The 15,967-nt window shown below is 44.6% G+C and overlaps 1 protein-coding gene across 8 annotated transcripts in view; it reads right to left on the bottom strand.

Annotated features, from left to right (window-relative positions):
* PDE1C (phosphodiesterase 1C) overlaps positions 1-15,967 on the bottom strand; it is a 799,595-nt gene that overhangs the window by 583,009 nt on the left and 200,619 nt on the right. For all 8 annotated transcript variants that reach the window (XM_034963890.3, XM_063605671.1, XM_034963889.3 and 5 more), the window contains exon 2: positions 2,131-2,181. In XM_034963890.3, the coding sequence (XP_034819781.2) occupies positions 2,131-2,181 (51 nt within the window). The remainder of the gene's footprint in view (positions 1-2,130; positions 2,182-15,967) is intronic.

Genomic DNA, 15,967 nt, shown 5'->3' on the forward strand with positions numbered 1-15,967 from the left:
AAAAAAAAAAAAAAAAACTTATCATCCGAATCCTCCCAATCTTCCCAAACTGAACTCTTCATTCACACCACACAATGAAGGTCAGTTTCAAGGTGGTAAAGTGAAGTAAGCATCAATCGGACATTGCTACATTAAAAATAATTTTTTTGCCTTCCTAAAAGTCATCTAATCTTTCCCTCTCTAGACTACAAAAGGACTTAGTAGCTCACGTGCCATCTGACTTTTTCCAGAGTATGGCAATTAACTCAGAAGCTTTTTCGTTCTCCTTTTTTTTCCCTGTATCAGTCCAACCTAACTGGTTTGCCACTAATTACTTTTTCCTACACAGATACGTGTTCATCATGTCCTCACCTGTCTCAAGATAATAAGCTTTGAAGACACATCATCCTTTCAACCCAGTCATACAGTTGAGAAGTTCACACAAGAAGTTACCTTCCTTTCTCTGTGAAGGGACAAATTGCCTCAACTCTCATGCAAGGACCGCCCTCCCCCCAACCTTCCTCTGTCTTGTAGTGAGCCTCTGGGACTCCCATGGGGGAAGGGGCACCCAGCACAGCCCTCACAGCGTGGTTGGGTCACGATTCATGCTTATTTATTTGCCTGACAACTGCTCAGGAGATGAAGAAAAAAATGGGATAAAAGCATATTCTTCAACCACATTGAGCTGTGGGATGAAATATCTATTTTGGAAATAATGATTCCAGGTAGGAGGGCAGTGAGGAATGGGGCTCATGAGAAGCGAGTGTTTTATTACACAATTTCTAAAATATGAGCACTTCATGCTCTTTCATTATCGTACATTATTACAGTTCTATAAAAACCATTTCTAGGAAATCAATCCCAACGTTTCAAAGCCTTCCAAAAAGAGCTGGGAGGCAGAGTTTAGAAGAAGCCCTGTAAATAGAGAAATTATACTTTCAGCTTTATGTAATAAGATTTACTATGGCACTGTCCACACTCAGACCTAGTCAACCCTGCATGAGGAATGCAGTGACTAGGGATTTATAGAGTTCCTCCCAGGCCACAATTTCAAAAGACAGCAACATTTTTGACTGACCTGGAAAAGAGTCAGATGGCACGTCAGCTACTAAGTCTTTTTGTAGTCAATACTAGAGAGGGAACGATGAGGTGACTTTTAGGAAGGCAAAAAAAAAATTAATGTAACTATGTCCAATTTTGAACATTTTCCAGGTGCGAAGACAGAGGCCCAGATAGTGTGAGTGAAATTACTTTTAGTGAAAGCCAGTGAGGCAGTGATAAATCCGTTTCTATTTACAGTTGTACGATTTCTCCACCTGGTGCATAGTGGGTTTGGGGAGCGTCTCCACTCCACCCTCATCCGTCTCTAGTATTTCCTCCCCCTTCTTTGGAATCCAGGTTTTCGTTCCAGGGAGTGCATTAACTTGCTGGATAATTTGCTGATCACACTGGTACAGAAACCATTGAGAGGCTTTAGACTCCTACTCATAGGGATCAAGACCTGGAGACAAAGGAGTCAAGGGAAGCCCCATGGCCTAACCACAGCCCTAGGAATATCCCCAATGCCTAAGGAAACCCATTCAATCCATCTAAGCTTCAAAGTGTCACCAAACGGAGGAAAAGCCAGTGGAGTTAGTCCATAAGTCCACTTTGAATGGTGATGATGCCTTCATAGCTACAAGCATTACACGTACCTCTCCTCACTTTATCGTCATAAAACATTCATTGAAAGATTGAAAGGATAGTCCTAGCACAGCACTTCTCAAACTCTAATGTGAACAGGCATCCCCTGTAGATGTGTTAAAATACAAATTCTGACTCAGTAGGTCTGAAGGGGTGGTCGGGGGACTGAGGCTTCATGGTTCTAAAAAGCCCCCAGGTGATGTCGATTCTGCTGCTCTGAGGACCATACTTGGAATAGCAAAGGCTTAGAGCACAATTTGGAAACCACAGTTCTAAGGATTGAAAAGGCAGTAGCAATGAGTAGCTCACCAGCCTGGGCTCAAGTGGGATGTTAACCAGATGATATTTCCTACATTACTATTTTATTAACACCTGACAGAATTGAAGAGCTATACCGCATGGGGGAAAGATCTCTGGAGAACATTTTCTGATGGAGACCAGGAAAGGAGTGAAACAAGATTTACTCACGAGAGAAGCGGGCCAGTGGTCTGGCATTCTTGTCTCCAGCTTCATTTGCAACTAGAAAAAAAAAGAGGATGCAATTTAAATAAATAAAGCAATGTGTCCACCAAATATGCCCCAATACAGCCAATCCCCTGGATGCTTTGACATTGGGCTGTATTTAAGAGTCTTTGTAAGTGAATAAAAGCAAATTTACTCCCTCCGTGTCTGTATTTCCAAGGCTGCCCTCAACACCTAAATGAAGTCAAATGTCTCAATCATTTTGATTAGAATATTTGGATGAAGCTAGAGAGGATCTCAACAACATCCAGTTTAGTAGGCCTAAAGAAGTTAATTGGCTTACATCCACTTAGTAAGAGGCACACACACCAGCTTCCAAGCTAGTGGACGTCCTTTGGCCCCAAGAGTCCTCTAACAGTGCTGTCTGTCAACATGCAAATGCACCCCAAGCATTGAAATGAATCTGGTTTCCTAGGATCCATAGGGGCAAAGCTGAGGCAGGAATTTCGGAAGATAAATAAAAAGCCGGCTTTATGTTCAGAAAGATATTAAATTTAGATGCTAACAAACAGGGAAGTTCATCAATAGAATTGTTCAGAAAACTGCCCTAGAAACCTTACCCCTAAAGCTTCTCAGCAGGGCAGGCTACCTCCTACGAAAAGTCTCCATATAACTTATCATTGGATAGAGTCATATTTAATGTCCCTTATAACTTATGAACCCATTGTATTGGGTAAAAGAGATTGGTTGTTAAGGGGAAACACAGGTTTCACTCATTTTAAATACCATGTTTCATGCCCATAAACATTATACCTTGGTTGTTGTATGTATACATAGCAGACAGACATGGGTATTTGTGATCTACTTGGATAAATGCCCAAAGCAATCAACAAGAAACACCTGTTCATTCTAGCTGAGAAAAAAGCATTCAATGCATCAACAGAATAAAGGAGATTGCTAACATCATCATGAATGTATGAGAAGTTGCAGCAAAAGGACAAAACCAATACAGTAACTACTTTCTAAACTTATTATATCGTTTTACAAAGAATGAAAGAAGTCGAAAAATTTATTCCACCCTCTCACAAAGGTAAGCATTTTAAAATTTACTGCATTTGAGCAATTTTTTAAAAATTAATGGATTCCATCTCAGTATATTTTGTTTTTCTGGCATTAGCTTTGCCTCACCATCTCCACTCTATTACTAATAAGGCCAATTACTAATTTGGGCAATTTGTCTATTACTAATTTGGGCAATTTTTAAAAATTAATAAATTCCATCTTAGTATTTTTTGTTTTTCTGGGTATTAGCTTTGCTTTATCATCTGCACTATTACTATATATTACTATATATAAGATGTTATATAAAAATGACCAGCAGGGGGAGGCAATAATTCATCTAGCTCCCATCGTCTGTCACACTGCAGCATTTCAAAAAAAGAAAGAAATGGGCCTGGCGCGGGTGGCTCATGCCTGTAGTCCGGCACTTTGGGAGGTCGAGGCGGTCGGGTCACGAGGTCAGGAGACCAGCCTGCCCAAGATGGTGAAACCCCATCTCTACTAAAAATACGAAAAATTAGCCGGGCGTGGTGGTGGGCGCCTGTAATCCCAGCTACTCGGGAGGCTGAGGCAGGAGAATCACTTGAACCTGGGAGGTGGAAGTTGCAGTGAGTCGAGATTGTGCCACTACACTCCAGCCTGGGAGACAAAAGCGAAACTCTATCTCAAAAAATAAAAAGAAAGAAATTAAATAGTTACTACACTCTGCACCAAATACATTTTAAAAGAAAAGATTTCCATTTCAAAAAAAAAGATCCAGGAGTTCTAAGAACAATGGCTATTCTTGCTGTCTTCTAAAATGTTTTGTAGAACCACCACATGAATATAAATAATTCACATTCATATTTCTGCCTCCACTCAGAGCTACATCCAAAATATTTCAGAACAATGGTCAACTATCTCAGTAGAAGTCTTTAACCACAACTGCATATCCTCACATCAGGAAAATTTGGATGTTATCATAGCTAAGTATTAAAAAAATCTTATGAGCACTTGGAAAGCTCTCAAGAGTTTTCTATAACCAAAGTTATCTTATAATAAAAAAAGGGGGGGGGGGAGAAAAGAGAGAGGGGAGGGAGGGACGGAGGAAGAAGGAATGAGTCCCAGTTAGGTATAGACATGAATTTCCATGGCCTTGAGTTCAACTTGTTTCTTCCATTTAGACACCGCAAATGTCTGAAGAAAGAAATAGAGCTGGGTGGGGAATAGTGGCTCACACCTGTAATCCCAGCACTGTGGGAGGCTGAGGCAGGAGGAACACTGGAGCTCCCGAGTTTGAGACCAGTCTGGGCAACATAGTGAGACCCTGTCTCCACAAAAAAAGTTTTAACAACTTAGCCGGGTGTGGTGGTGCATGCCTGTAATGCCAGCTACTCAGGAAGCTGCAGCAGAAGGATCACTTGAGCCCAGGAGGTTGAGGCTGCAGTGAGCTGTGATCAAACCACTGCACTCCAGCCTGGGCAACAGAACGAGACCCTATCTCAAAAAAAAAAAAAAGAAAGAAAGAAAAAAGAAAAAGAAATAGATCCAGGGTTTTACCAAAACCTTTGCTGCAGAAACTTTAAAATGACATTTTAAAATGGGATTACAAAGACCATTGCAATTGCTGAGAACACAGGCAACCACCTAAATGCTCAGCTAGGAGTGTGCACATTCTCCAAGAGTATGCACATTCCTCCAAGAATAAAAGAACAGAGACACCAATGTCACTATTTCACATGCAGCAATAGCCACATCTTCACTCAGCCGGGCCCTCCCTGCCCACCACCCTATCCAAGGATGGGAATTGCTGACCCAGATCCAAGTCACGCCAGGAAAGGCAAGAATCAGGATCCAGACCAGTGGGACACCAGGAGAGTTTCCTCTATCCAGAAGGAATTTGAACCTCGCCACCAGCGTGATTTCCCTACAAACATACCCAATGCCACACTCCACTACTAGAGGGTCTCCCGTGATGCTGTAGCCCCTACAGAACACAATCCAGCTCACCTGCACCAACTTATTCTCCCACCTCATTTCCCAGAGCATACTCCAGCACTCGGTCACATGCGCTAGATGGACAATCCCACACACGCCCTTCACACACTCTTCCTGCCTGGCTCTGGCTCCTGCTGCCTGCTAGCCTTGGTGCACTCCTCCCTCATCTTCACCTGGCCAACTCCTTACTCATCTTTTAAGATCCAGGTGGAGCCATTCACTTCTGAAAAGCCTCCTCGCCTCACACCCCACCTTCTCCATCCCCCAGATCTTTGCCCATATGCGTAACTCCCCTTCCCACACCTGCCTGTTGTTCTCAAACTTCAGCAGGCATCAGAACCACCAAGCAGGTTTCTTAGAATACAGTTTCTAATTTGATGCATCTGGTGTGAGGCCCAAGAATTTACATGTCTGACAAGCTCCCAGGTGATATGGTGGGTGCTGGTCTAGGGATCATAAAAGCTACCCCACCCAAGGCAAGGATCATCACTTTTTATCATTGTAATTTCCATTCTTTTGTACAGTGACTATGCATTCAGTCAATATTTTTGGAACTCAAGTAGACTGAATGCCACAAACAGCTTAGTAAACCAGACATCTCAGACTGCCTTCCAGATGACTATAGGAAGCCCCAGGTGTGTTTTGTTTGGTCTCACAATGCTTTCAATTTTTAAACAATTGACAGCCCACATTTAAAAACCAAGAGATTTCAAACAGAAATACATATTACTGGCTTCCTTCAAATTACTGGGGCGATTGGAACACAAGGCCCCCGTCCCACATGACAGCCATGGATCAACACTGAGGTGGTCCCTCGGTGGCTCTGCCTCCTGGATATTCAGAATGCAACTCTATGCTGACTATTGTTGGACTATACACTCTGCATGGTCTAGAAGGCAGGTGAAAACAGAACCTCTTAAAGGGCTTAAAGACTGAAACTAAAATTCAACAGATGCTAGCACTACAAAAAGTGCTGTAGCCCAGCTCATCAAGCCCTTCTGTCCCCAGTGCACAACTGCCCAGATGCGTGTAACAGTCCAACGGCACGCTGCAGGCCTGTTCGGACACACCCAGGCTTCTCCACTGGCACAGGAGCCCTCAAACACTGCTGCTTGCCTTGCATGTTTAAAAGTATACAGCAAGCTTTCACAATACAGTAGATGTTCCGTTTATCAGGTGCAATTAGAGCTTAAATGTGGTGAGATCTTATAAGAATGATTATGTAGGTTTATGGAAAGTTATCTATGCCATACTGCTCACAAAACACAGATTCTAGTTCAGAATGCATAAGGATTCTATTGACGTTCAGTTGCGTGTCTAGGCTACATGTGTATATAGGCACAGAGGGATGAGGAGAAGTGTGGTCACCAGATATATTAACAGTTATTTCTCCTGTGTGGTGGCATTTGAGAAAATCTGTAACTTTTGAAATACTTTTCTGCATAAACTCAATAGTTTATGATAACCAGGTGTTTATAATCAGGAAAAAATGTTTTTATTAGAGGGTATAAAACAATTGGCTATTGCTGTCTTTCAAAATATACATATTATTTTGGATATGTTTGTATATATATGTACATGTGTATGTATATGTGTGTATGTAAAAAACTTTTTATACATACACAGGTATAAATGTTTATACTATTTTTATACATACACATGGACACATATACACATTTTATACACAAGTATATATGTAAAAAAAATGTATATATATATATAAAATATGTTTTAGATTCTGATTTAAGGGTAGTCCTGGATCACAGAATCCAAGGCACCTGCCATCTCTAGTCCAAGAGGGCTCCTTGTAAGACTCAAGAAATGCATCTCTTACTCCTCTCTCCAGGGATCCCACACATTTTAGGTCAGTGGTTTTCAGCCCTGGACACACATTAGAATCACCTAGGGAATGTTACAAAATATTGATGCCCAGACCACACCCCAGACCAATTACACAGGGCCTCTAGGGGTAGGACTCAAGCATCAGTGTTTTTTAAGCCCCTGATCCCAGCGAGCAGCCGAAGTTGAGAAGCACTAATAAATGGTGCAACTCCGTACATCTTTACCAAAGGGAGGAGGACATGGCTTTGATTCCTTCAAAAATAATTACCCCTGTTCACTTCTTCTTTTCAGGATGCTGTTGCTTTGTCAAAATCCTGAATCAAGTGAGGTACATCTCTGCTTTAAGAAAACTTCAACCATTAAGATGCAAACCTAACTATGGAGACCTATTAGTGGGCAACTCTTTGCATTGTAAATGGTTCTTTATAAAAGGATTCACCTCACATTGCCTCTATCCTTCAGCATATGTGGACTGAGCACCACCTGGGCGCTGGGCAGTGAACTAGACTCAAGGACGGTTGCAACAATGGATTCCACCCAACCTGGACATACCAGCAAGTAAGGGAGGCAAACTGTGCCTGTCAATCTGGGTTTATCCAAGTGTGATCAGCTAGGGAAGTGACTTGATGATGATGATGATGATGATGATGATGATGCAGGTTCCTTGGTCCTGTGCCAGATCCACTGGGTCAGAATCCCTGCAAGTGAGGACAGGACCCTAGGTTGTAAACCAGGGGTCCCCAACCCCTGGGCCACAGAACCGAGCAGCCCATGGCCTGTTAGGAACCAAGCAGCACAGCAGGAGGTGTGCAGCGGGGACTGAGCATCACCACCTGAGCTCTACTCCCTATCAGATCAACGGCGGCGTTAGATTCTCATAGGAGCATGAACCCTATTGTGAACTGTGCATGTGAGGGATCTAGGCTGCATGCGCCTTATGATCATCTGAGGTAGAACAGTTTCATCCTGAAACCATTCCCCCCAACACCCGTTTTATAGAAAAAATGTCTTCCATGAAACCGGTCCCTGGTGCCATAAAGGTTGAGAACCACTGTTTTAAACAATTGCTCCAGAAGCCACTTGGGTACACTAATGTCTGAGAAGCAGCAATCTAAAGGACATGTTCCCCTGGTGTGTTTGCTGTAGGTTTTCCCTCCCAAAAATTGGCCAGTAACAAATCTCAGAGTAAGTAGTTGTCATGGAGACTAATGGGAGGGAGGCAGGTGAGACAGGAAGATAACTTGGAGCAATGAGCATCCTAACCCCAGACCACCCAGGGGGCTCTGATGTCACAGCTACGACACAAACAATACAGGCCATCAGAAAGGACAAAGGAGAATAAAGGGGAAGCTAAGGTGGGCCAACCCGTTGTGGTGGTGGCCTAGGCAGGTGCACACTGCTTTGTAACCAGAACAAGCACCCAAAACACTGCCACCCCTGTTTTGAAAGCCCTGGCACCTGGGTGAGCATAAACACAGCTGGAGTCCTGGGTGCCAGGGCAAACACACAGTGAGCAGCAGACCCAGAGCAGAGCCTGGCTTCCTGCAAGGAAATCTGCCCAGTGCACTGGTTGGCTGCTGCTTTGCCACAGCCCTGGGTCTGGCTCAAGCATCTTATCCAAGTGAACTCTTTTGGGAAGGCTGGTGGCTGGAATGCCAGGCAACACAGACTCCCAAAGAAGAGAACATTGGAATGAGGTTCCAGGCACTTTCACTAGTGACTATAGAAGGTGAAGCTTGGAATTACCAGGTGTTTGACCTCACCTTGTCTTACCTTCAACTTGCAAAGACCCAAGCAATAGCAGAGAAAACAGGAAGGAATGCTGGGGGGAAGGAGACTTGGTGCAAAATCATCATTAACTATCCTAGCTCAGATATCGTCTTCTAGGTAGGACCTTCCATGACCACCCATTAAGACCACAGGTCCCAACTGCCCCCTTCCTCTAGTCCCCATCCCCCTATCCTAGTTTAATCCTCACTACAGCACTTATCACCTTCTCATATGCTCTATACTTCAGTGGGTTTATTGCCTTTCTCCTTCCATGGCAATGTAAGCTCCACACAAGCATAGATTCTCTGCCAATGAAAAAGGTGCTATCTCCCCAGTGCCCAAGTGCCTGGCATACAATATTTATGGACTGAATTAATGACCAGCCTCCTAGCAATCTACCATTCAGAACGTGATGGAGCCAAGGATATTGGAAGGAGACACAAAAAGGAAGGTGCAAGGATATCACATCCCTTGAACACTCTAAATATCCATTCAGATCTTCAAAAACCAGGCACTGAATAAATCATAGATACCAAATAAATCTGCAAACATCCAGTCATGGTCCCTGCCTTCACATTGAATAAGACTGCCCTTGTGTGCAGAAAGACTGGCTAATTTTTTTCAAGGCCACACAGGTTTTTTATGGCCAAACCCTATGTAAACCCAGGAGTATCTAGTGCCAAAGTCCATGCCTCTTCCACCTTTGTCTCTTTGCCTTCCAAGGAGGGGAGACCGGTAGGAACCATGCTCCAGAGAGGGCTGCACCGAGAGAAGAGCCAGGCTGCAGCCTTTATGCCTCTAGCCCCAGTGGGAGGAGGGTACCAGCCTGCAGGCAATGGGGGCAGTCACCCGCCTGGCCCCTGGTACTAGGCGTAAGGCCAGGAGACTGTCAGGAGAGAGAGGCTCTTTGTTGAGGTGGGCAAAGAGGCCAGGACTCACAGCAATAGGATCCAGTAGAGGGAGAAGCTACTGACAAAGGGAGGAGCTTCATTGCCACGTTCATTCAAGAGCCCCAAGGTGTCTCCCTAACCCTATTAAGCCTCCCATAGGTAGAAAATAGCAACAAGGAAATAGAATCTAGAATCAAATGCATCTCAGTATGAACCAGTACAACTCACAAAAACAGCCCCTATGAGGCAAATCGTATTCTCTTTAACAGGTGAGGAAAGTGACATTCCAAGAGATTAGGTAGCTTGTCCAAAAACAGACCAAGGCAAAGCAGTAGAGTGAGAAATGTCATCCATTCCTTCCAGCTCTGAGTCCAACATTCTCAGAGAAGGGATGTGCCCCATCTGTTTAATTGTTGCGTGAGGATCAATAGTAAAGCAAAAGGCTTGACTTCCTTTGCCCCCATGTGGTTTGACAAATGTTGATGCTTGACAAGCCTGGGATCTGTTTCAAGCATAAAAATGTATAAATGCATATCTCTGGCGATGGCTGAATCGTGTGCTGTGTTGAGAAGTCTTCTGATGCCAAGACTGAGCTTAGCAAGATGTTTTTGTGACACATGACCAAAGCCTGCCATGGTTGGGGTTGGGGGAAAATGAAGGGAGGAGGTAGGATGGGTAAATGGGAAAACCCGGCCAGGTTAAATGGAACATAAAAGAATGTGGCCATGAAATGGATAATTCACAAAGGTAACTGACTTCATTCAACACATAAAACATATTATCCCAGTTGCTTAAAATGAGAAATGCTATATAATACAATAACTTCTTACACCCAGGAGCCATCCAAACAGACTGGGCATTTCCAGAAGGCTGTCGTCTAAACCAGACTTAGCCATGCCTTTCACAAGGCTGTGGTCTTGTTAAAATGCACATTAATTGCCTGGGATGAAATAACTTGCAGTGGTAGGTCCAGACATAGAAGATGGGACCACCTTATTTCAGAGGCAGTGCCCTTCACCTCGTGCTACCCATCACATTTTCAACATCCAAATGTTACTACCACACCACCAGCCTCATTGCCATGAAATCCAGTCCCTTGTCTCCCCTCCACTTAGCATCAAGTCAGAAGCCTGCTCCTTATGGGAACAGATCTCAGCAATCCAGTTGAAATTTGTGCCCCAGAGCCATAAAAGGCATCACAACCCCCACTCTGTTCCTTTCCCACTTCTTTATTCAGAAATGCTCAGCATTGCCTCATTATACCTTCCGGGCCAATTTGGCTGTCAAATCCACTCTGAATCAGGCACTTGCACAAAAGAAAATAAAACTAATTTGTAGTTGATGACGCATCAGGGCTGATAATTTGAAAGTGGCAGGGATGGTGCACTTTCCAGACCCTTCTCTCCTAGAGTAATGGGCAAATCCTTACAGAGGGCAAGGCTCACCTGCCAGAGGGCAGGATGGCTCCCTGGCTCGTGCAGCCCAGGGTATCACACAGACAGAGGGAAAATCCAAGAGGCCTTTACCAAGCTGAGAAGACAGCTTGAAAAACACATATCCTGTACTTTTTCTTTTAGTTTGGAAGAATTTGAGTCATATGTAGAGGCTCAAGCAATCTATTTCTTCCCTGGACCTAATTTCATAAGTTTGCTTATTTATCTACACTCTATCTCATTTCACAATTTGTATTTTATGTTTTGCTCTATGCTCCTATCCTTTATGCAACAAAGTGAGATGTTAATGAAAATTGAAATTTACTTATTTCAATCAATTCCTTGCTCCCTTTCCCTGATCCCGCTTTCCAAACTTCCAGATTTCAGGTTGACTCTACAGGGCCCTCCATTACACCAAGATCAAACAATCAATTGCCGTCTGTTTAGTCTCCCTCCCATCTGTTGGGCTCCTTCCTCACAGAGCTGTGCTGGATGTGACAATGGATGTAACCTCATCCTCAGGTAGCCAGGAATCCAGCTGAGACCCAAAGGCCTGGCCCTGAGCTTCCTGGTACATATCATTCAACTTGTTGCCATATGAATTTATCAAGGTGTTTGGTGTTTCTGTGGAAATCATCAGGCCAAGCTACCAGGCCCTGACTTCAGGAAACTTGAGATCTCATTGTGGAAACATAATTTTCATGCATGAGATGACCCAAGCTCTGTTGAATGCTAGACAAAGGGTCCTTTGTGGCCTGGAGTGACTAGTAGTGAGAGGTTTCCTGGAAGACGAGGACAGGTGAGATTAGAGAGGTGGAGAGGATGATGGAGTCTGCCCAGGGAGAGGAAAGGGGTGTGGTACGTTCTAGGACCTGGGAGCAGACTGAGATGCATCAATTATTCATAAATATTTCCCTTTCATAGCAAGAAAAGTTTTTTTATTGGAGGAGAGGAGTAGTAAAACGCCATGAAAGGCTAGCACTCAGATCTTTCTATCTGCCTTCTTTCCTATTTCCATATACAAATATGTTGCATCTTCAGATAGGGATGTGACTTTATCTAAGAGCAGATGTGTCTGAACATGCTCTAAATTCAGGTGCTGGGACACCAGTCCAGTGCCAGCAATCGCTCCAAAGCACTGCCGCCTGACTTGGATGTGAATTCTTCCTTGTGGTGATGTCCTGGGTGGCCCAGTCCAGCCCTCCTGGTTGATACCCTGGTGGCCACCATAAACATCAGGCTGCAGGACTGCTGGCTCGCATGGGGCCTCCTGCAATCCTGGCCTCACTATAACAACCCAGCTGAGCAAACCAGGCAAAGCTAATCACTAGCAGTTAACATGAATCAAAAGTGTTGAGACAGAAATACAATATTGATATGGTTTGGCTGTGTCCCTACCCAAATCTCATCTTGAGTTGCAGCTTCCATAATTCCTATGTGTTGTGGGAGGGACCCAGTGGGAGATAATTGAATCATGGGGACAGTTTTCCCCATACTGTTCTCATGGTAGTGAATAAGTCTCACGAGAGCTGATGATTTTACAAGGGGTTTCCCCTTTCACTTGGCTCTCATTCTCTCTTATCTGCCACCATGTGAGTCATGTCTTTTGCCTTCCACCGTGATTGTAGCCTCCCCAGTCACATGGAACTGTGAGTCCCTTAAACCTCTTTTTTTTTTAAATAAATTACCCAGTCTTGGGTATGTCTTTATCAGCAGTGTGAAAACAGAGTAATACAAACATCAAGCTGGTTGCTCAAGCTGTCAACTAATTCCAGTCCACCCCAGACAAGGCAAAGAAAAGTATACAGAAGAGGTGGAGGGACACTCAAATTTATTAAGCCCCTTCCTCATGCCAGGCACCAGTAGGAACTTTATGCCCATAATTTTTATTCAATTTTCACACTGTTCCAGGAGGTAAGTAGTAGTATTCCCTTTTTCAGATGAGGAAGGTGAGATTTAGGAAAAGTTAAGTCACTTTCCCAAATCAACACTGAGAAGTGGGAAAGCTGGGATTGAAACCCAGTCTGTGAGTCCCTTTCTTCTCTTTTCTCTACAGCTCACACCATCAGAAAGCACATTAAGAACCCTCTGGTCCAGCCGGGCATGGTGGCTCACGCCTGTAATCCCAGCACTTTGGGAGGCCGAGGCAGGCGGATCACGAGGTCAGGAGATCGAGACCATCCTGACTAACACAGTGAAACCCCGCCTCTACTAAAAAAATACAAAAAAATTAGCTGGGCATGGTGGCAGGTGCCTGTAGTCCCAGCTACTCGGGAGGCTGAGGCAGGAGAATGGCGTGAACCCAGGAGGCGGAGCTTGCAGTGAGCCGCGATCGCACCACTGCACTCCAGCCTGGGCGACAGAGCGAGACTCCATCTCAAAAAAACAAAAACAAAAACAAAATCCTCTGGTCCAATTCCACATATCATGCATGGATCCCCTACAACATCCCAAACAAGTGGGTCTCCAGCTCATGCCTGAACTGTCTCTAGGGATGGGAGCACCTTCCTTCTGGAGGCAGGAAGCAGTTCTCCAAAAGAAAGGAAGCTCTTCTTCGTAATGATGCCATCCTTCCAGAGGTCTTCATGCTGCCCCTCACAGAATAGGCCTGGCTCCCTTTCCTCCTGAGGGCCCTTCCAACATTTGAGGACAACTGTCATGAACTCAGACCCTTGAGCCTTCTCTTCTCCAAACTGACAAGCCCAGATCCCTCCTCCTGTGACAAAAATGCCCCAAGGCCTTTACCCACAAAAGCAAAGTTACTTAAGTCATTGCCGAAAGAAGAGAATATTTGTATTTTAAATAAGCCTCAGCAACACATTCTTCAACCCCACTCATTCCCACAGTGATCTTCAGGCTGAGTCAAATTTCCATCTCCCTCCATCAAGCCCCTTTCTTGTTTGATTCTTGGGAGAAGTGGAAGGCACCTAGGAGCCATTTTCAGCATCATACGCCCCACAGCCATCCAAACAGGCTGGGAGTTTCCAGGAGGCTGTCATCTAAATTAGCTCATCTCAGACATGGCCATGCCTTTGACAAGCCCGTGGTCTTGTTAAACTGCAGATTCATTTTCAGACGCTCTGGACCAGGACCTGAGAGTCCGCATTTCTAACAAACTCTCAGGTGATGGTTCTGGTCCAGGTACCATACTTTGAGTAGCTCAGTGCTAAAGGACATAACCCGCATTGAAAAGGAAAAGCCAAGTACATGTTCTAAGAGCTCATTGGAAAGCCATGGATGGTTGTGAAAATGCATGCTATGGAATTTAATGCTCAATTCTCTTGGTTTTTCTTCAGCAATGTTTTTTTGAGAAAAATAACTGTTAACATCACGACTTTTTAAACCTGCCTAAGGAGAGATGTTGATACTGTGTAAGTGTGAGAAGGCACATCCAATGCAGAGGGTGACGGAGAGAAACTCACCCCTCTCAACTGGCATTCAACAGAGCAGAGCTGAGCTAGATCACTACCCACCGGGGCAAGCTGCCAGCAAAGCACAAAGCTCAGATTGTATCAGGAGATGCTCAGATCTGAGATAGGAAATCAACCTTACAGCCACAACTTCACTTGAGGTGCTCAAAGGCAGTACTTTCAGCTCATGAGATCTAGCATGTACACACACGCACACACACAAATGCACATATGCACACACATACACACTCATGCACACAAACACACCTCCCCAACATCAGATCAGGCATGCACTGTCAGCACTGTGATGTCCAGGAGCATAAATCATCGCATCGTTACCAACTGGCTTCAGGCTGAACAGATCAAAATGCATCAAATAAATGAAATGAGGCACAGGACATTCCCTTGGGCATTTTGGGCAAGGAACTTAGATGCTCACTAGACTGAGCTGCCCTCAGCAGAGCTACGCCTTTGCATACTGTTTCCCCCAGACTAGCACAGGGCCTGGCACACTTGAGCTGCTCAATAAAGGGCCAGTCCTGAAGTCACAGAGGTCCTGGAATGGAGATGGACCATGCTGCTAGGAACTGTCCTCCTCTGTCCAGAAGCCAAAGAGCCTTTCTACCAACCAGTTAAGGACTTGATGTTAGCTTGGCATCTTATCTTCTAAGCCAGTTGGAAGTCAGGGACAATTTGGGGGTTACAAACTGGAGGCAGGTGTGTCTGGCTTGACAAGCATAGCATTTAAGAATAATCTGTCTGAATTTGGCAGGGACTAGTTCTCCAGGGTAGCATGAATCCCCATTGCTAACACCAGACCTGTTTCATTCCAGCTGCTTCCCAGAGATCTTCACACAGATGTGCATTAGGACTCTAACATCAAACATATCAAAGCAGAACTGTCTGTTTCTCCCAGAAATCTGCTCTTCCCCAGATTTCACCATCTCAGTAAATGGAACCACTTTCCCCCTACTCTCCCCTCCCCACAAAATTCATCAGGACAAAAATGTGACAGTACCCTTGTTTCTATTCTTTCTGTCATACTCATAGCCCTTGCATCAGTAAATCGTGTGGGCTTCACTTTTAAAATAGATCCTAAACTCCTACCACTCCTTCCAGCTTCTCCCCTGAAATTGACCCAAGCATGCAAGGCCCCTCACTTAGAGGTTCCCTCAGACTGCGGCACCTCCCTGTGCAAAGCCCTCAGTGTTTCTCCTAGTGTTCAAATCACTGCCTCCAAATCCCTTCCTGTCCAGAGTTCATCTTCTCCTCTCATCTGCTCATTAACTAAGCTCTCAAATCTGCCAAATGTATTCCCATTTCACTTGTTTTTCATGCCTAGAATGCTATGCTGCTGGTACTAAGGGTCCAGTTGTAGTGGCCACCCTGGCAGACCGTTCCACGTGCACTTACATGTGCAAACTCATGCAGTCTTTGTAACAGGGCTTTGTAACGGGGAGGC

This window comes from Pan paniscus, chromosome 6 (genome assembly GCF_029289425.2).
Source record: "Pan paniscus chromosome 6, NHGRI_mPanPan1-v2.0_pri, whole genome shotgun sequence".
Classification (NCBI taxonomy): Eukaryota; Metazoa; Chordata; class Mammalia; order Primates; family Hominidae; genus Pan; species Pan paniscus.